Source organism: Moschus berezovskii, chromosome 12, assembly GCF_049115385.1.
Source record: "Moschus berezovskii isolate FMDL1 chromosome 12, NW_MosBer_1.0, whole genome shotgun sequence".
Lineage (NCBI taxonomy): Eukaryota > Metazoa > Chordata > Mammalia > Artiodactyla > Moschidae > Moschus > Moschus berezovskii.
This window is the reverse complement of record NC_142471.1, coordinates 10484025-10505405: the sequence shown is the minus strand read 5'-3', so window position 1 is coordinate 10505405 and position 21381 is coordinate 10484025. Positions and strand designations below refer to the sequence as shown.

The window sequence follows — 21381 nt, the reverse complement described above, 5'->3', positions numbered from 1 at the left end:
AAACTCCATCTTTTTAAACACTTTAATAAAGGAACACTACATGTAAATTTTTTCCTAGTAATGTGTGTTATTTACTAGCTACTATAATTTGATTATCCCTATTTAATGGTATTAATAAAGTTCACATTAATTTCTTGGTACTTTCCTAGGGGTCAAACCTGCAAATATTTACTATGTAAAACAGTGGAAAATTCCACTAATTTACAACCGTTGGGAGGAGAAGGGGACGACGGAGAATGAGATGGCTGGATGGCATCACCGACTCAATGGACATGAGTTTGAGTGAACTCCGGGAGTTGGTGATGGACAGGGAGGCCTGGCGTGCTGTGATTCATGGGGTCGTGGAGAGTCGGACACGACTGAGCGACTGAACTGAACTGCACTGAATAGCAAAACAGCAATCTAAACTTTTCTGTTTTTTCAGACTTGTTTTCCAGAGTCACAAATATGACCACGTAAAATGCATAATTCAAAAAAACTATTTAATTCTACCTTGCTTATCAGGGATCTGAAAATGTTAGTGGGAAACTCAGCATATTTTTCACCAGTGTCCTTGTTTTACACGACATTCTAACATAAAGGTCTTAATGCCTAAGGATTATCAACTGTGTTTCTTCTCCTATATAGTGATTTGGTCTTTAAGAACCATATTTGTTTTCTTAAAGTACCAGATAATACTTTAAACTTAAGTTCATAATGTCTGTTACATATTTGCTTATTGAACTTCTTTTCAACTGGGTTCATATTATTTTTAAAGATTCAACTAGCTCTAACCAAGGTTTCAGAGAGAAAAAAAAAAAAACACATGACCAAAAAGATAGGTCAGCCAAAGTGTCTTTTTTAATGCTAACTAAAATATTTATCTAAGACAATCTAAGAGAATCTAACACTGCTCTAAAGAACCTTAAATATTTATGTTTTCAAAGAAATCATCACATACCTAGTTGACTGACACCTTAAATAAGGGACAGTAAGCACTGTTTTTTCTAAAATTGTTGTGGCTACAATAAGAAATTACTTTTAAAAGCATTTGGGCTTTACATTTGTTTTCAGATTACAGTTTATTAAATTCATAAAATAGAAATAGATGTATATATACATATACTCACACTACACGTGTGTGTGAAAGTCAGTCTCTGGTGAAGTCAACGAGTTTACATTCTCCTAGTTATATCATAACATTCCATACAAATACTATATAAGGGTGCCTCATTTTAATGTAAACTTTCTAAGTAATAGTATGATAACATGGTACCAAGTCTTTGCTATTTAAATAAAATATAACAATTATAATAAAAGGATATGAACTTTTAACATTTCTAATAAAAGACCTACATGACTCCCTTTTCCAAAATAAGAAGATTAACTTCTTTTCAAATAGGAAGCTTTAAGAAAACATAGTCAAATATTATGTTTTTGTACCTCTGACTTCGACTTAAGTGTCATTTAGGGGTAAAAAGGCAAATCAAGTTAAGAACACAAATCCCTTTTTTTCTTGCTTTATATAAATAACAAAAAAGACATGCTCAAAAGTCATAGATTAAATCTAATGATTCCAGAGTTCAGAAGTACAAAAGCAGATTTTGTATATATACTGTTTTTCTCATCTCTCTGTTCTGACACTGAAGGAAAGGAAATCAATGCACTAGCAAATTCAGAAGTGTATTCATTTTTCCTCCTTTCTACCTACATCTTGAGTAGAGCAGAATTAACACTCACACAGCTGACAGGGAGCTGTCTTTCTTTGGCTTCTTCTTTTCCCGGGCATCACTGAAGTCCAAGGCAGCTTTGTCCATGCCAAGTAACTCACTGATTCTGTCTCGGCCATAGAACTCTCCATATTTATCCATAACCTGGGGCAAGAATAAAAGCATTTTACAGACCTCCACCATTAAGTAATCTCTTCTATGTACGCACACACAAACATGAGAGTATTTTAATACATAATAAATGTCTTACTTTCAAGTTCCCTTAGAAATCTAACTTACAGCTCACGTTCTATGATCATACTATTAAGGCCTAAGTGAATTTAACAGCATTTATTTATTTAGGGCATGCTGGACAGCATGTGGGATCTTAGTGCCTTGACCAGGGAACGGACCTGCACCCCCTGCATTGGAAATGTGGGGTCTAAGCACTGGACTGCCAGGCAAGTCTACTTAAAGCATTTTAAATAATACCTAGCTGAAAAACATGATTTCTTAGGCAAGAGAGGAAGGCATGCAAATAGAAGGGCTGAAGGAAATGGGTAAACGGGTGGTGCGAGGTAAAGGAATAAGGTAACTTCTGTAACTTCTACCAAATTCATACTTTATGCCGGGAATTATGCTAAGAATTTTGACTTGTTTTCCATCATGGGGCTCTTACAATATGGAAGTTTCCTCTTATTAGCATCCTGCTCTACAGACAAAGAAATTGTATCTTAGAGAATGTAACATGCCCAGGGTTGGTGGCTTGGCAAAAGAGTGGGTGACAAAGCATCCAGGCAAGGCTGACTCTCAGCAAAGGTCTCCTGCATGGAGCACAGCATGCCGCTGGGATGGTCACAACATGCTGGTATTCCCTCTGTGGTCTCCACCTGAACCTGAAACCTTGTCACCATCCTCAGGTCCTCAGTTAATTCTAGTATAGATGCTTTATCCATCACTAGAATCACATCTTAGCAACCCCCCTTGATTTCCTTGCCCCTCTGTCCCATCACATTTGCCCGGCTTTGCCCAAGTATTGGGCTTTTAAATCAATGCTCGGTACCTCTGTCTTTTATATAGCAACTCTTGGCCTTTTATATACCATGAGGATACTGCACATCAGTGAAAATGGAGGCAACAGGAACAGTAATGAAAGAAATCCAGAGAGAACTGGCAGCAAAAGAGGGATAAGAAAGCAAGGAAAAGGGATGTAGGAGAAACAAAGGCACTGAGAACCAGAGTGAAAGGAGGGGGAACATAAAAGTAAAAGAGAGTAGGTGATGGAAAAATACAAAAATAGAAAGGATGAGCAGAAATTAAAATGAGCATTTTTGGAATGTGTATAATCAGGTAAACTGAAAGAAAACATAAAAGAGCAATGGTACTTTAAAATCCTATGAATGTATACTATTTAGGTTCATTAAAACAATTTGTTTTGCATTATTCTCACAGTACTAAAAAGGGGCTGGGCTGATCTGAGTGGGAGTTCTTTAGGGGTTATATTCTCACCCAGGAGGACAAATTAGACCCCAGAGCAGGAACACCATGAAGAGTCTTAGCTGCAATTACAATCTGTCTACTTATTTGACTCTAGATATATCATTTCCTTTAGAGATAACTTAAAGTTGCTTCTTTATACTATTAAATGATTAATATGAATAAAATATTCAAATCATCTATTTTAAATTATTTAAAAATTACTCTTTCAAAGCGCTGGCCTAATTTGGGTGCACTTATCTGCATTAGTGCAATGCTACTACTTTGTGGTCACAAGGAGACAAAAACTTGCACCAAAATGAAAATCAGCAAACCTTCTGTCCCTTCCAACTAGAAAGTCTCAAGGGTTTTCTGTGTTGTTCTGTTGCTTTAATGTGCATCATTTTAAATGATGTACTTGATTTAAATTCTTGGCAAACTCACTTTCTCCCCTCAGACTGGTAACAAAAAACTTGCAGCTGCTAGTCACCAACCACCCTCTGAGACGCACTAAACTGGTGGAATCAAAGGGGGAAAAGATCACTTCATTCAGCAGATATTTGTGGCCATTCTACCTCAGACCATATATATACACTGGAGCTGCAACTCATTATGGGACACGGCATGAACTGATTCAACTTGGCAACTAGAGGGTTCAAGGAATAAGGAGGAGCTGCAAAATAATGGTTACTGTCCTTAACAATGTGCAAGTACTGTGTATGCATTATTATATATTTTTTAAAGTGATCTACATTAAATAATGTGTGGTAGGAAAAGCTTAGATAATCCTTAACTCTCAAAATCTGAGCTGACAGTCTTAACTGTCTGTCTTCTTCCTACCATCTTATGATGCAATGTGTATCAGAAGGAAAAACTATCAAAATAAAAAGGTCTTTGAAGTTTATACAAAGTAAATAAAATTTAGTCATCTGCTGTTATACAACAACTTTACTTCTTTACTGTAAGGGAGGATCCCAGCCCTGGTAACTTAGCTGTCTTATCAGAAAAGAACCTTCAGTCAGTTACCCAATCTCAGAGAAAATTCTTACCAGTTCTTTTTAATGTACAGGCTGAGCACTGTTTAATCACGAGTCAGAGGATGGGTGGATGGGCAATGCTTATTTAATTTTTAGTTGCAGAGTATGGATTTCTTAGGAAATTTTGAAATTCACATTCAATCCTATTTCCATTTTGAAATGACATTGACAGATAAAGCATACCTCCATATCTCATTCTACATATGAGCCACAGCAAATTCAAATTTGAATTGCACTTTAGGGAAAAATAGAAAATTTAAAGTGCTGTAAGTATTATTACCTTTCTTTTAACAAATTTGTCCCAGTAGTTGTTGGGAAATGACCTAAAAGATATAAAAGCACAGAAGTAAAATATAGTATCATTTAAAAAATGATAAATAACAATATATTGTTTGGAATAAACAAAATACTAAAAATAATATGTAAACGTGTTCTTTCACAGAGATTACAATGAATTTTTCCCATCTTATTCCATAATTTTCTATAAGAATATTAAATATCATTTTAAATGTTAATACATCCTTGTAAATCAGAAAAAATATGGACTAATATTGTTATAGATAAAAATAAAAACATATTTATTAATAAGGAGTTATATTTTTATTTATGTATGTCAATATATATATTTATCAATTGTTTTTAAAAATTAAAGTATCTAAAAATCTGTCATTGTTCTCCTATGAAGTTTAAAAAAAAAAAAACTCATTCCCACCAATTTTTCTCAAGGAAACTGAGCATATTATCATCACATGATCCTGGCATCTTAAGAATTCACCTAGTGGGACAGACTTGATTGGATTTAGTATTAGTAAATAGAGTTGCTAAACAAAATATTGAGCATTTAGAGTAAATGTTTATAACAGAGATATAAATCATCCCCATTTGAACTTACTAGAAATCATAATTTTTAAGAATAAAATAAACTAATTACAAAGAATTTATTTCACTCAAGTAGTACAAACTACTAGAAAATATTGTATCATTAATACCTCTAATAGTGTAAATTAGACTTCAATGATGGATTTATATTGGAAGCAACAGCTAGTCCTTTGGATCTTGATCTCTTAAGGCTAAATAATTAGTACACAGCAAATGTTTTTCTGTCATATTTTACATGTCATAATGCTTAGCTAGGTATATGACAGACTCCTGGATGATACCAACTAAAAATTTCCAACTTAGATTAAATGTGTGAAATTCAGTATTTTTGCCTTTAATGCTACAATCCTTTCCTTAATGAATAGTTTTGGCTTCCTCTGTGCTTTTCTGTGAGATAACCCTGCACTGCAGGTTGTGTACCTTGAGCTAAACACTTTCCTGAACACTGAGTAATGGATGTTAAGTTCCACTACTACCATGGAAATGGACTTAAAGCCATTTTTGATGGAGGAAATCAGAACACGGAGGGCAAAAATTGATGGCATCCATTAAGAGGCTGATGGAGCTCAGTCATTTGATTTTCTTGGCTGAATATATAACTATTATTCACTTCTGCTAAACTTTTGACAAATCTGCAGGAACTCTGGCAAAGTATTTTATGTCCTGAAATTTTCTGAGCACAGAAATGTCTCATCTAATTCTTTACTCACTGTGTGTTGATTACGAGTCTATCCCACTGGCCTTTAATATCATCTTCTGAAGGCTGTTCTGTAATATAAAGCCCATCAAATTCCAATTTTCGAGCTACTTCCTTTTCTCGCTTAAAAATAACCAGTGGGACCTACATTTGAAAAATAAACATGTTAAAATTAGTTTACATTAACCGGCATCTCTTGTGGTCACTATCTATACAAAACAGCTTTTGGAAAGAAATATTTCCCATGTTACCTCCAGGAAAGTAAAAAATGAGTGAAAATGAACCAGCCATATTTAGGCAGAAAGAGGCATCTAGAGGTTTTAGAAAAACAGAAGATAGTGTAGATATATGTATGCATATGCTTTTAAACACAGAGAGGTTCATAGATAATTTGTATTAATGAAATAAATTTTAAATATTGAGAAAAAGATTATGCAAAATTTCTTTTCTTTTGCATATAATATATAGATATATATATATGGAGGCAATAAAACATAGCACTGTTATAATGTCCCAAAATGCATACTTTAAAAAAATTTCAGAGCTTTGAAAAATCTCTTTAATAACTGCATGCTCAGCATGCCTATATGTGCTATTTTGAAATAAATTTTAATTTCAACATCAGCAAAAATGTTTGTCAATTTGCCAAAATGTCTCCAGAATTTACTGACACTCTTTTCATATGCACAGAGTTCACACAAGATGCAGATGCAAAAAAGATGCAAACATTGTGTAAATATCTAAGAATATCCCCCCGCCTCTCATAAAACAAGGGAAGGAAAGGGAGGTAGAGGTGTTTCTGAAGAAAACTTTACATTCTGATCATTTATTCTGGACCCTAGTTTTTCACAAGTCTTGTATAAGCTTCCCAATTAGAAGCAGGGAACAGTGGAACAAAAGCCCTGCAGCATAACAGTGCCATGTTAGGAAAAGATAAAAGAGGTTTGCAAAGGTAGTGTGAGGCTCTGTGCACTTGGAGAGACAACCTTGAGTTCTATTCACCAAACTATCCGTTCCGTTCAGTCGCTCAGTCGTGTCCGACTCTTTACGACCCCATGGACTGTAGCCTACCAGGCTTCTCCGTCCATGGGCTTCTCCAGGCAAGAATACTGGAGTGGGTTACCATTTCCTTCTCCAGGGGATCTTCCCGACCCAGGGATAGAACCCGGGTCTCCCGCATTGGAGGCAGACGCTTTAACCTCTGAGCCACCAGGGAAACCAAACTATACTACTCCCTTATAGTGTCTAGGAATGAAGCTACACTGTTTTCTTGGTGATGTGTGACAAACTGTGAAGCATTTCTGCCAAGGATGGTGAGAAATATATGCCTAAGAGCAGAATGACTGAAATGACTTGGAGGTCGAATATGATATATTTATAGAATTTTTACTACACTGAACATTGATAGTACATAGTGGGTTGGTCACTGCTGAGCTGTCAAGTTATAGCTGAAATTTTCCATATGTGAATAATTACTGTGGGGGGAAAAAAACAAAACAAAACTACAATGTGACAGCCACATCCCCTTCCCAGGGCAGCCTGCAGCCAGTGACTGGTCAACACAGAGCTCTAAAGGCCAGGCTCCAAAGCCCCCAGCCCAGGACCACCCTGAAGGGGTGTGTCAACTTCAGAACAGAGGCTGTGACATGTCCTGTTGGGTCTGTATTGTAGCCCCACTGTTCTCTCTTCCCCATGCTGCTTCTTCCCTTTGCCCCACAGGTGCTGATGGAACAGTCCCTAATAAACTATGTGTCTGAAGTTTCCCTCTCAGAATCTGCTGCCCCAGCACAACAGGGATGCGTGTGGACACACACAAGTTCCTTGGTGCCTTACTATCTTACTTTCAAGCAGTAGTATCCAATGATGCAGAAGAAAGAGATGACCGTGTGCAGAATGGCTAATATCCGCAGTGTGGGCTCCATGTAGCCACTGCTCTCCTCCAACACATAGTGCACTGCGATGATTCTAGGCGAGCTGCTGTCCAAGCTGCTAACTTTGGCATTTTCACTTGAACTGCGAGTGGGTAGTTCCTTTCCTTCAACCACAGAAGAAGTGGAGACCTGATTCAAACCATTTAGAGAACAGTCAGCTCATTTTCTCTAAGAGATCAGGGTAAACAAGAAACAATGGAAATTCAGCCTTATCAGCAAATAGCTGGATGTGAAGCCACTGCAAGATGAAAAGACTAAAAGCATAGGCTGAAAAGATAGCTTTTCAAAAACCCAGCACAGGGAACTATATTCAATATCTTATAATAATCTACAATGAAAAATAATCTAAGAAAAAAAAATATATGTATACACACACACACATAAATGAATCACTTTACCGTACAACTGAAACTTACACAACATTGTAAATCAACTATACTTCAATAGAAAAAAAATGGCAAATAATTACCATATTTAAAAAATTCCCTCTAGTCTAACCAGTTATGAGGGTTAATATGTATGCAGGGGAAAATTAGATGGCTAAGCTGTCGTCTCAATGATCAAAAGAATTTAATGGAATATAGGTATTCTATACCAAGATACATGTGACATATTCATACATGTGACATATTCGGCCAAATCAGGCTATAAGTACTGTGGGCAAACCCTCTAAAATCACACATTCTTCACTGGGGGCATTTCTCAGTGCGAAGGAGCTAATCTATTCTTGCTGTCCTAGACAGTCAGCGTTGTGCCTGAGATTCAGGTTTTCTCTTTTATCAAAATACATTTCAGAAAAGGTGTTCGTGTGCTTACTAGTGGATCTGTCAAATCATTACATTCAATTCAGTCTATTTGTAGTTTCATATTGGTTATTAAAAGACTAAGATGTACGTACCTTATAAAAGAGCAAGATGAAATTGATTGCAAATGCGACAAATAAGGCTAACATTCTCATGTTGTAGAAGTTGCGAGCAAAATAGTTCTGAAGGAGAAAAATATTATTAAAGGGTCATTGAATCAAGAGATTTGAACTCTGAAGGCAATTGAAATAAAGCATTCATGCATTTACCAAAAACTGTTTCTTGAGGGCCTACCATTTATTAAGCCCCATGTTTGGTGCTGTCCACATAATAGTGAATAAGAAAATTTAAACCATCATGGAGTAGACAGATAGTAAAGAAGCACACTCACAAATAAAAACTAGCCTAATTTCAGGGAACTGGTAAATGCTATGAAGAAAATTCCATCAGACTAAGGACTTGGGGAAGGGGGTACGATCTGGATAGGTGGTCAGGGAAGGTTCTGAGGAGGTGACATTTGAGCTGAGGCCTGGACGCCACAGGACAGTAATCAAGTGAACAAATGTGGGAAGGGAAGATCACAGAAAGAGCGTGGAGGGCAGAGGGCCTCAATTCCGAGGGACGCTGGTGTGTGTGCAGGGCAGTGAGGAGGCAGCAGAGTAAGAGGGCCGAGTGGGAAGGAATGAGGCCACAGAGGGGAGCGGGGAACAGCGCTCTGTGGGCCTTCGATAAAAACTCTGTGCTTTGTGCCGTGGATGGTGGTCGCCACACAGATGTTATGTGTGTAAACATTTATCCAGCTGAGTCTGCAGACTCAACTGCTGCTTGTAAGGTCTATCTCAAGAAACACAAAAGGAATGGTAACAAAGAAAAAGTGTTGCCCCTGGCAGTGCAGGGGTTCAGTGTCTGATTGCTGGGGCCATACTGCCTGGGTATGAAGCCTGACCCCACCACTTCCTCACTGCAGGATGTGGACAAGAGACTTAATCACTCTTGGAGCATCACTTTTCTTATCTGTCAAGTGGGGATGACAACAAAACCTGTCTCATAAGTTTGTTATGAGGACTAGATAAGTTACCATAGAGGAAGGTAATCATTAATCTTATTATTAAAACTGGAATTACTATTTTACTGTAAATGACATGGCAAGCTCTTGAAGGAGCCGAAGAGCGCTTGATGCGACCAGATAATGGTTTGGAAAGATGATTCCAGCTACTGTGCATAAAGTAGACTGGAGGCATGGAAGTCAGGGGACCAGCAAGAAAGTTACTGCAGGATGCAGAAAGAGGACGTTGATGGTGGTGGTTTGAACCAGTGGTGGCTGTGGAAATGCTGGTAAGAGCCGGGAAGACTGGATATATTTGAAAGAGAGAGCTGAAAATTATTGTTGGATTTATCTGAGGTAGGAAAAAGGAAAGGATTCAAGAGGTGGTAACTTCTGGGGTCTGAACAAGTAAGTAAATGCTTGGTGTCATTTATTGAGCTATGGGAGAAAAGTAGAAAACACTTATTGGAGCAGAAGTGGGTTTAAGTGACAAGATTTGGGGACATACCAAGAATTTGTTTTAATATTAAGTGGGAGATGACTAGAAAGTATCTATCTGGATATATCAGGGGCTTTAGCATGATATCACTCTCCACGGACACACCCAACTTGGGTGGTGTCATCTCCCCACATATGATCCCGACTGTTCTGCCACCAAAGTTGGCCACCACATCCAAACTGGGTCAGTCACACTGGTTCTCCTTAGAAGGTGCGACTGGGGCATAGGGGCTGGGTTAGTGACTTTGGTTATCTGAGCTGGGAGGTCACGAAGACTGGCATCACGAGAGGCACTGTGGCACCTGATGTGGCCATGATTAGGCTAATGCATGCAAACAGGTGAGCAAAGAAAGTGATGGTGTAAAGAGAAACAGGAAAGAAGGCACCTCTGGGACAGAAGGATGGGAGAAAAACCTCAATTACTTGCTTTGTTCAACTATGGTTACACAAACTCTTCAGGAAGCCACTGGGGCTGCTATAGTTTATCACAGCGCCCGTACAACCTTACACCCTAGGCAGACCACACCTGCAGTCATGTCCACCGTGACACAAACCAAACCATGGACTATCCAGAGTTGCCTCAAAAACATTTGCATTCTGTCTACTCTGTATTAAATAATACAGGAAACATACAATGTAGTTTAAGAAAGCATAGTTCTAACTATTAATAAAATATATATCTAAATTATTTAAAATGTCATATATATACATTTATGTACAAGCAGTTAGCATATAATGGCAACCCACTCCAGTGTTCTTGCCTGGAAAATCCCAGGGATGGGGGAGCCTGGTGGGCTTCCGTCTATGGGGTCAACACAGAGTCGACACGACTGAAGTGACTTAGCTTAGTTAGCATATATCATGACTGAGAACAATCCATTTTCCTTATAGGTGAAGTTCTATACTATGTGAGTTTTTGGTCTTTTTTTCCTCAAAGGTTAAATATGATTTTGCCTTTCAAATGGCTTTATTATGGAGTGTTGTTCTTAATTTCTAGGTCTGACATTTTTGGTCAGTACCTCATGTAGGTTTATTTGAGACATTCATCTCCCAATCCTTTCCTATTTATATGATACAAATATATAATATTTATACACATATACATACATACTCATAAGGGATTTGATTTAGGTCATATTTGAATGGTCTAGTGGTTTTCCCTACTTTCTTCTTGGAAGGAAAGTTATGACCAACCTAGATAGCATATTAAAAAGCAGAGACATTACTTTGCCAACAAAGGTCCGTCTAGTCAAGGCTATGATTTTTCCAGTGGTCATGTATGGATGTGAGAGTTGGACTGTGAAGAAGGCTGATCGCCGAAGAATTGATACTTTTGAACTGTGGTGTTGGAGAAGACTCTTGAGAGTCCCTTGGACTGCAAGGAGATCCAAACAGTCCATTCTAAAGGAGATCAGTCCTGGGTGTTCATTGGAAGGACTGATGCTAAAGCTGAAACTGCAATACTTTGGCCACCTCATGCGACGAGTTGACTCACTGGAAAAGACTCTGATGCTGGGAGGGATTGGGGGCAGGAGGAGAAGGGGACAACAGAGAATGAGATGGCTGGATGGCATCACCCACTCGATGGACATGAGTTTGAGTGAACTCCGGGAGTTGGTGATGGACAGGGAGGCCCGGCTTGCTGTGATTCACGGGGTCGCAAAGAGTTGGACACAACTGAGTGACTCAACTGAATTGAACATACATACTCATATTAAAGGTCTTTCAGACAAAATTTTTAACAATTCTATCCTGTATGAATAGGAACAGAGAACTACATCTTCTTTGTTTTCCACATATAAGCAGGTATTTTATTAACTAAAGGAACATTTCTGAAAATGTTTAGGATACTATATAAAGAACTATCTTCTCCCTCTTCTTTCAGTTTTTTACTTATTTCCATTTAAAGAAAAATTTTGAATAGATCATATGATCATTGGAGAGTTGGCTCACTATATTAATATTTTTATAATTGGATTTTTAATAAAAGGGCAATTCAAGAAAGATTGACTAACCCCACTCTGAAACATCAAGATGAATTACTTGTCCCCTAGAAGGTTTGTTTTGCTATCATGTATTGCAGAGCCTTACACAGCATCCTGCAAAGAGCGAGCCTTGGGGTATGTTAATTAACTTACCCTTAAAATATCCTTTTGGGAAGATGCTGGCAGTCACTAAATCACGTGGTCTCAGGTCATGTGAATGTGTGCAGAGATTATGGGTTTGACAATAAGGAGCCATGGACCAAGACACTGATTTTAACATATAAACACTAAGATGGGCAAATACAATATACATTCAGGGCTCACTTGGTTCCCTGATTATCACCCGAGGGAAGGTCAGTGGATATTTACTGCACCCGAATGATTATGGTCTTACAATATATCAAAACCAATATTCATTCTAAAACATCTTACTAGAAGTTTCTGTTGATAGGCTATGATTTTCTTCCAGAATGCTGACTCAGGAACTTCTGGTTCTCCATATCTGTGTGTGTGGAGCTGCCTCAGTTTTTGTTTACCCTTGTCTTCTTTGGCTTTTTCTTCTTTTTCTCCATCTTCTCCTCTATGAACGCAAATGAGTGAAATATAAACCATCCAGACAACAAAGAACTGAACAAGTTTTATGCCAAAATGTATACAAACATACAAGTATTTAAATCATAGTATCAGTTTTAATAACTGATGCCTATTCTAATTTTAGAATTAGGGGTAGAATTTCTGGCTTATCATAGCCTCCTGTATATGGATAATTCTGTGAAGTTCAGCTCTATAGGGCATCTTACAGGCTTCAATCTTTGTATCTCTACCCAGCATATTCCTTTCCAAGTGTACAATGAAACAGTTAACTGAAAAGGGAATAGTGGAGACTTTCTTTTGGTTATGACTTTCAACGTACCTTATTTTTCAATTCTGATTTTAACGTTCAGTCTGTAACACTGACTAGCTATTTAGGATTTAAAATCAGAGGCATATGCATTTGGTTGTTGACGGAGAGAATGTCAATATGTTAATTCTTCAGACAATAATGAAATTGGGAGCACTGAAATTTGATACCTAAACCTCTCCAGGTACAAAATACCAAGCCTTCATGGAGATGTATTTATGTAATATGTAATCATATATACATAAACCACATAATATAACTCATACTTAACCCATATGAGGTTTTTCCAACATTAGTTTTAACATTTAAGAGTTCCCACTGAAATGACTGTCAAGCTCTGTTAGGTTTGTCTGTGTTTCATTGTTATAGTCATTTATGGCCATTTTTACAACTGATCCAACAGTGCAAGATCTATGACAATGAATGGCTCTGACTGTGAAGAATAGACAATGGTGACCCTCATATGAGGCCTAATTCAAATGAACCAACGGTAAAAATACACCTTTGAGACAATAAAGGAAGCTTGAAGCTTAACTATTTAACAACTATTAGACAGTATTTAAAGAATTGCAAATTTTGTTTAGTGTAAATAGTAGCATGATAAATATGGTTCTTTAAACAGTCTTTAGCAATTAGTAATGTATACAAGGTACTTACGGGTGAAATGACATGGTGACTAGTATTCTCCTTAAAACAACTTGTCCCACAGAAGGCCCCAAAATATATGTGTGTGTCTGTGTGTGTGTGTGTGTGTGGTGGGGATGGTTGGCAGGAGAAAACCTACATGAAACAAGGTTGAGTTCAGTTCAGTTTAGTCGCTCAGTCGTGACCGACTCTTTGCAACCCCATGAATCATAGCACGTCAGGCCTCCCTGTCCATTACCAACTCCCGGAGTTCACTCAAACTCATGTCCACAGAATTGGTGTTGCCATCCAGCCATCTCATTCTCAGTCATCCCCTTCTCCTCCCGCCCCCAACCTTTCCCAGCATCAGAGTCTTTTCCAGTGAGTCAACTCGTCGCATGAGGTGGCCAAAGTATTGCAGTTTCAGCTTTAGCATCAGTCCCTCCAATGAACACCCAGTATCGATCTCCCTTAGAATGGACTGGTTGAATCTCCTTGCGGTACAAGGTTAGCAAAATGTTAATAATTACTAGAACTAAAGTGAAAGTGAAAGTCGCTCAGCTGTGTTTGACGCTTTGCGATGCAATGGAATTATACAGTCCATGGAATTCTCCAGGCCAGAATACTGGAATGGGTAGCCATTTTCTTTTCCAGAGGATCTTCCCAACCCAGCAATTGAACCAGGGTCTCCTACATTGCAGGCAGACTCTTTACCAGCTGAGTTACCAGGGAAGCCCTTATTAAAACTAGGTGATGGGTTTAAAGGTGTACATTATAACCTTCTCTCTTTTGTATGTGTTTGAAAATTTTACAGGCTTCAAGTATCTTTGTGTCTATATATTGCATATTCCTTTCAAAGTGTATGATAAAACATTTAACTGAAAAGAGAATAATAATGATGACTTTTTTTGGCTGTGACTTTTCAATATACCTTGTTTTTAAATTCTAATTTTAATGTTCAATCCTTAACAATGACTAGCTCTTAGGGCTTAAAATGCTTTTAAATTTTCTCAATATCTTAGAAATTAAAATTTTTGAGTTTCCCTGCAAAAGTATTAAACTATTCAATAGGTAACTCTAGTAATGTCAAGCATGCATGTGAAAAAGTTGAATAAAACTGTTTCCCCATGAAAATATCAGAAATAAGAATTATTTCTGAATTATTCATTTTAATATTATTTTAATTTTATAGGTATAACTAAATTAACACAATTCTAAACCAACATTTGTCTAATCTAGGGGGGAAAAAACAGACAATGAAAACAGGCCAAAGAAAATAACAGAACAGAGGACAAAAATAAAGGGCTATGTGAGAATAGTGGCACTATATGCAGTTAAAAATTTGATTTCCCCAATTTTTAAAAATATGCATATAAATCTGCAAACCTGGGGAATGATGTAGGTTTCCATTGTTAACAGGAAGCCAGTTTTATAGGAAATTACACATGTTCATTGTTTCATATCCAGCTCCTCATGTCTTAGTAATGCATTTATAACTGTGCTCTCCATAGCACCAAGACTGTTGGTGAAAATGAAGCTTCCTGGGCCCCACACCAGCCCTGCTGACTCAGAACCCATGTGGGGCCCCAGGAAACTATGTCTTTAACAGACTCTCCAGGTGGTTTTTCAGCAGGTGACCCTGGGACAGTGTGTTGAGGACCACCACTCCCCAAGAGTCTATGTGATGGCATTCAGAATGCATGTCCCCTCCCTTCTTTACAAGGACAGAACAGATGCTCAATTAAAAAAAAATACAACAGTCATCTTGCAGAGCACATCACATGGAATCATAAAGTTGTTTCTGATGAGAAACACACAAACAAAATCCTCATGGAACCAGAAAGAGATAGGAGTGCCCCCCACACCCACCTCAGGTAGGTGTTTACACTGATCCCCACCCACTGAGGATGAGGCCTTCCACTGAGATGACAGGTGTCACCTTGCAACCTGAGATTCTCCCCACTGCATCCCCGAAAGGAAAGGATGAGTGAAAGACACTGAAACAAAGGAAAGGACACAGAAACGACACGTACTCAGCTTTCTCGGGTTCGGATTTGCTTTCTTCTTTTTCTTCCTTTTCTTCTTCTTTTGCCTTCTGTTCCTTGGATGAGTCCATGGGAAAAGAGAAGCGGGATAACATGTCATCTTTGAATGAGTTCAGGAAGCTCTGTGACCCTGCGTCAAATTGTAACCTATAAATGATACCCTCCTGCCTCAATCGAGGGGATAAAACCACCATGTGTGCCCTTCCTTCTGCTGGTTTATGCACTTCCCCCTTCTCCATATTCACCTGCCAGGCCAGCAGGGGACAGCAACTTTCTAAGCTCCTTCCCACTTACTTCACAACCACCTTCTTTCCCTCATTCTCCTACTCAAATCTTATTCATCTTCCAAACCAATGTAAGTCCCACTTCTTCAGTCTCAACCAGCTACACCAAGCCATACTGAGCTTTCCATTTTCTCACATAAGCTCCACAGTCTGCGGTCTATAAACTTACCACTTAATGATTTTCTAATTTTTTTCATGAGTGGTTTATCCTTTCTAATAAACTCTTTCAGGCAACTTGAGAGCAGTGATTACATCTTACATTTCTTTTAATTCCATATGATACCCAGGGGGACCAGACGCATGGTCAATCCTCATAAAATATTTGTGGATGGGATGATTATTGATCAACTGCCCAATGTCGTGAGGATGAGTACCAGAGTTTGTACCTTCATAGTTTAATGAAATAATTTGTAAAGGACCTTCGAAAGGTCAGCCGGCTCTGCCTACTAAAAAGCCATTACTCTTTGGCAAGTCAAGTCATCTACTGAACACCACTCTGCCACAAGCAAGACAGCTGATGTCAAGTTCATTTATCATGCCCACCTGAAGTCCAGAGAGCTGTTATGACTGGAGGTAAGTTACCTGGAACTTTTCTTGCACCTCTGGAATGGGGACGGGGTTGCTCATGAGGTCACTCAGGCCAGCATTGGGATTGTGAGGAATCAGTTTGTACTGCCCTCCTTCTCGCTTCAGGTCCAAGCCAAAGATATCAGACAGCAGGTCACTCTCTTCTGTCAGTTCCTTCAAGTCCGTCAGATCTTCAGAGGGCAGGGCCCCTTCCAGGGTTTTCCTCTCTCCCTCCTCCCCGTCTCCTCGAACCTCATCCTGTGTGGGGTCTGGCATGTTGGCCAAGAGCTCCGCCACTTTGATCTTCTTCGCACCTTCGACCAGGCTTCCTCCCAGCAGGAGGCTGCCAATGATGCGAGAGAAGCCTCTGAAAACGCTGGCTACAAAGTGCAGGAGGCTCATCAGAACACCCCAGTAGGATGTAAAGAAGGCTGTGATCATGTCCTTCACTGTCATCTTCTTCACCTTCTTCATCTGCTTCTTCAAGCTTTTCAGGCTGAGCATCCGCATAAGGGTCAAGATATTATACCTGAGGGCAAACAGGGCAGACTTGACCGTCACGATGGAAAAGAAACCCATCCTCGGACCCTGCTCCTCAGGCTTCTCCTTCTCACTCTCCTCTTTATTCGCTGACCTCTCGTTCAGATCTGACTCTGATATCTGAGCTGCCAGCTGCATCTCAAAGATGGTGTCCTCGCAGAAGTTCACGAAGAGCTCCATCTTCTCTTTCTCCCCGCCTTCATTGACCACGTCAAATATAAATTGTCTTTTGGACTCCTTGACCTGGGGTTTCTCCCACTGGGTTCGGCTGGACTCACTGATTTCAAAATACACCCTCTCGATGCGCTTGGCACTGCCCATGATCTCGATGCGGCCCAGGAAGGGCTGGAAGTAATTGAGCACGCTCTCGGCCAATTCCAGAAAAGTCTGCAGCCGGGTGTCATTGGGCATGTGTTCGGAGAGGTTTGTCAGAAGCACTGCCACGTTGAAGCCAATGTCCTTGGCAGGCTCATGGAACCGTTTGACAAATTCTTCATAGTCCAGGGTTTCATTTTCATCTGTCTCTGCACAGGATAGGAGAAACTCAGTCTCGGACTGGGTGTAGTGTTTATGGCTCTCCATGGCTTTGTGAAAGTCCCTCTTGGAAATAACTCCCTTACCATCGGGGTCATACTCTTTGAAAGTATCAGACGATGTCAAGTCCTTGAGTTTTAAGAACATGTCAAAAAACTTGAGAATCATCTCCACGTTGTTGGAAGATTCCACGAGCATATCAACCATCTGTTTGCCAATGGTGCCATTAACAACATTGCCTGGGGATAAAAAATTGCATTGGCTCAAAATGAACATTCCCAATAAAACCAGTATTGATGGCAGATAGAAGCCAATGTACGTTGAGTGTGTGTGCTCAGTCATTGTACCCTGATTCAACTGTGTAAGTTGCTGCTAACTTGGGCAGGTAAATAATAAACATCTTAAAATGTCTTTAAAAGCAGTGTCTATAGAGAAAATAACAATATAAATCTTATATGACATCTGAATCAAAGATAGCTCTTTTCTCTTCCAATGTGTGAAGGAAAAGATGGATAATTATTTGTAAACACTAATTTAAGAAAGTGATTACATGAACACATGCAAAAGCATATAGTAATTAGACTAATGCATGTAAAACAATATGTGATGAAAGGCTGACATTTTTTCCCTCTAATTGATCCCAGACGCAACATGATTTAGGATTTTTTTAAAAAAAGAAAAAAAGGCAGACATTTATATTATCCTAAGCCTGAAACGGAAATCCAGTCTCATATTAATAAAAAAAATGAGTGTTTGCATAGACCTTTGGGGATAAAAAAATCACTGCTCAAATACACATACATTACCTGATTTCATGTTCATACCTGAAAGTACCTGTGAGGCAGGTATTTTTATTATTAATTATGATTTTACCATTGAGGAAACTGTGTTTAGCAAGGTTAAATTAAAGTGCATGCTGTAACATGATTATTGAGAGCTAGGGCCGGGACTTCAAATGGAACCACTGAGAGCAAATTAGATGCTCTTTCTGATGTAAAATGGAAAAGACCTCCTTATATTTCTTCATGGTTCAGAATGTTTATAGCTAGAAAATGGCATATTATGAATAAGCCTGAGGAAATGAGATATTACCCTAAATTACAGAGTCATCATTCCTTGAACAGAATGTGATATGTAACACAAAGACAGGCATCAGAAGAAAGACATGATGATGGGTTTGTGGAGTTCATCTGTGAGGCAGTAAACACCAGAGTTAAGAGCATGGGCCCAAGGTGGTCCAGTGGTTAAGATTCTGCCTCCTAATGCAGGGAACACGGGTTTGATCCCTGGCCCAGGAAGATCCCACACGCCTCGGGGCAGCTAAGCCCATAGGCCACAACTACTGAAGTGGTACTCAGAAAGCCCATCTCGGCAATGAGAGAAGCCCCCACAATGAGAAGCCTGAGCCCTTCAACTCGAGAGTAACCCCCACTCACCCCAATTAGAGAAAGGTCACATGCAGCAATGAAGACCTAGCACAGCCAAAGAAAAAAGGGCACTGGCTCAGGAGCCATGCTGTCAGGGTTTGAATGCAGATCCCACCATCTGCTGGCACAGCAACCTTGGCAGATTTCTTAGCCTCTCTGCACTAGTTGCAACCGAGTGATAATGACACTATCCAGTTCACAAACCTGGTATTCAGGTGAAAAAGTCCTTAAACGGGGTTCATTTTAACTCGCTATTCCTTAAGTTATTATGGCTGTGTTGCTGCTATTTAGAATAAAACTTGAATTGAGGTCTTGGGAAAAGGATCTTGTGCTTGGAGGATATAGAGTGGCTGCCAACTAAGGGTTTCAAGCAAACACTGCATCTTTAAAGTCCTAAAGCAAGGTGTGTCTACTACCTCAATTAGTTAATGCAGGGTAGACTAAGTGAGAGAGAGAAATTAGGAAGACTTAAGAAAAAAAGGATAGGGAACATAATAGTAAACATTCTGTAGTGGCCCTGGTCGCATTCATATGATTTCACGGAATGCTCGCAGAAGCAGTCCTGAGCTCCGTCTCATAGAGGAGGGGAGTGAGAAACGGAGATGTTACTCACATCAGGGTCATGCTGCCTGTGTCAGAAAGTGAGATGTGGGTGCTGGTGGCGGATCTCAGAACCCAGTCTCTTACCCACTATATTTACTGCCTGAGATAGAAAGAAAACACAGTAGCACACGAAAATAAGGTGGAAAGAGAGAGAATGAAAATCCAAGAAAGAGGCATGTAGCGGGGAGAACTTAGGCTGCCACCAGCCTTGGTGGGTGGGGTGCTCTCTACTGCCTTCTCCACCTGCAGAAATTTAAGGACCCACAGGAGCTATAAGGCAGTCAGCTCAAAGCAGCAATTTACGCACTTGGATTGTCCCCAAACATCTGTAATCCCTACTGCTTACAAACAAACAAAATGACTAACAAACAAAACCATCTTCACGGTACTCTCTGAAGAGCATACCCTTTAAGGTATCACTATGAAATGAAAAATGCCACTATTAAATGAAGTACTACTGGTTTCACTCCATAGATTTGTGACCTGAGATTGGCAGGATTTCTTTTTTTTTTTAAAAAAAAAAAAAAAAAAACTAAGTTGAGAAAAGAGTAGTCAAGCCAGCAATAAGTCTGAGGTACCTGTCCCATTTGAGCACTGATACTTTATCCTTTGCAGCAGGCTGACTCCCAGAGCAAGCATATATGGAATCCTTCAAAGAATAAAGGGGATTTGAAGATATAAATCATAACTACCTTCCAACATGGACAGCAACATGACCACCATGTCCTTCTGAAGATCCATCAATTCTTTTAGTAGCTCAATTTGACTGGAGTCCTGAAAGTATTAACACAGTGCATTTGAGATACCATGAGAAAATTACGCAGCAAGAATGTCATTCTTACAAAAATAATACCTTTCTACCAAGAGTAGACTTTACAGCATTATACAGCTAAAAAGAAGCCAAATTAAAGTATGCAGCTTTTTAAAAGTACACACTTCAGAATGAAAGAGTATTTACTATTGAGTTGGAACTCGTATTTTTTAAAGTATTCGTAAGGACCTAACAAGAGTATGGAAGAACTAAAGCAATGGTGGAGACCCTCAGGTCAGGCAGGCAAGACTCAGGTACTTTTGAACACTGGGCATCTTTCTTCTCCTTGAAAACACTAGACTTGTCTTTTCTTCTTTCTAACTTTCTACATTGAGATGCTATACACGTTGTAAGAATTAACTTATTCTGGAAAACACAGGCATAACAGTGATATGAGATAAACTAACCCTACATAAATCTAGCCCCAAAATGTATACAAGTATCTTATTTACCAACTTGACTAAGCTCTTGGATATTTCTCTGTTTAAAATTTTCTGGGTTTTTGTCTTTGATTTTTCACCATGAAAAAAAAAATTATATAGATATGTTATGTACAAACATCACTATGCTTGGATTCAGTGCCTGAAAACATGGCATACTGATATCTACATTATAATCCCATGCATCACCAGAGTTTTTTCTTATTTTAAAACTATACTTTTTTTCAAAAATAAAACATACATACATATATACATATACCCACAAGGTACTGTTTTATTCACATGAATTTTTCTACACAGGAAGCCAAATTTCAACATTGCATAAAGGATGAGATTTATTTCTTTCTAAATAGTTGATACCTCGACTAGGTCTACAAACTATGAACAACTGCTAGGTAGCACTGCAAGACGTTAATAAAACAATGGAAATACATCCAAATAAGAACTCTCGTGATAAATTTGGTTCATGTTGATTTTCTTTACTTACTAAAATGTCACTAGCAATTAGATGAAAGCAATCATGATATTTCCTTATTTGGTAGAAGTTACTGAAACTCCAATACTTT

The 21381-nt window shown here is 38.8% G+C and overlaps 1 protein-coding gene across 1 annotated transcript in view; it reads right to left on the bottom strand.

The window, feature by feature from the left end:
- RYR2 (ryanodine receptor 2) overlaps positions 1 to 21381 on the bottom strand; it is a 537004-nt gene that overhangs the window by 40462 nt on the left and 475161 nt on the right. The window contains exons 87-95 of the mRNA XM_088842508.1: positions 20257 to 20338; positions 16476 to 17773; positions 15598 to 15665; positions 12472 to 12619; positions 8607 to 8693; positions 7619 to 7837; positions 5791 to 5921; positions 4482 to 4524; positions 1720 to 1853 (exon numbers count right to left, since the gene is read on the bottom strand). Of these exons, the coding sequence (XP_088698634.1) occupies positions 1720 to 1853; positions 4482 to 4524; positions 5791 to 5921; positions 7619 to 7837; positions 8607 to 8693; positions 12472 to 12619; positions 15598 to 15665; positions 16476 to 17773; positions 20257 to 20338 (2210 nt within the window). The remainder of the gene's footprint in view (positions 1 to 1719; positions 1854 to 4481; positions 4525 to 5790; positions 5922 to 7618; positions 7838 to 8606; positions 8694 to 12471; positions 12620 to 15597; positions 15666 to 16475; positions 17774 to 20256; positions 20339 to 21381) is intronic.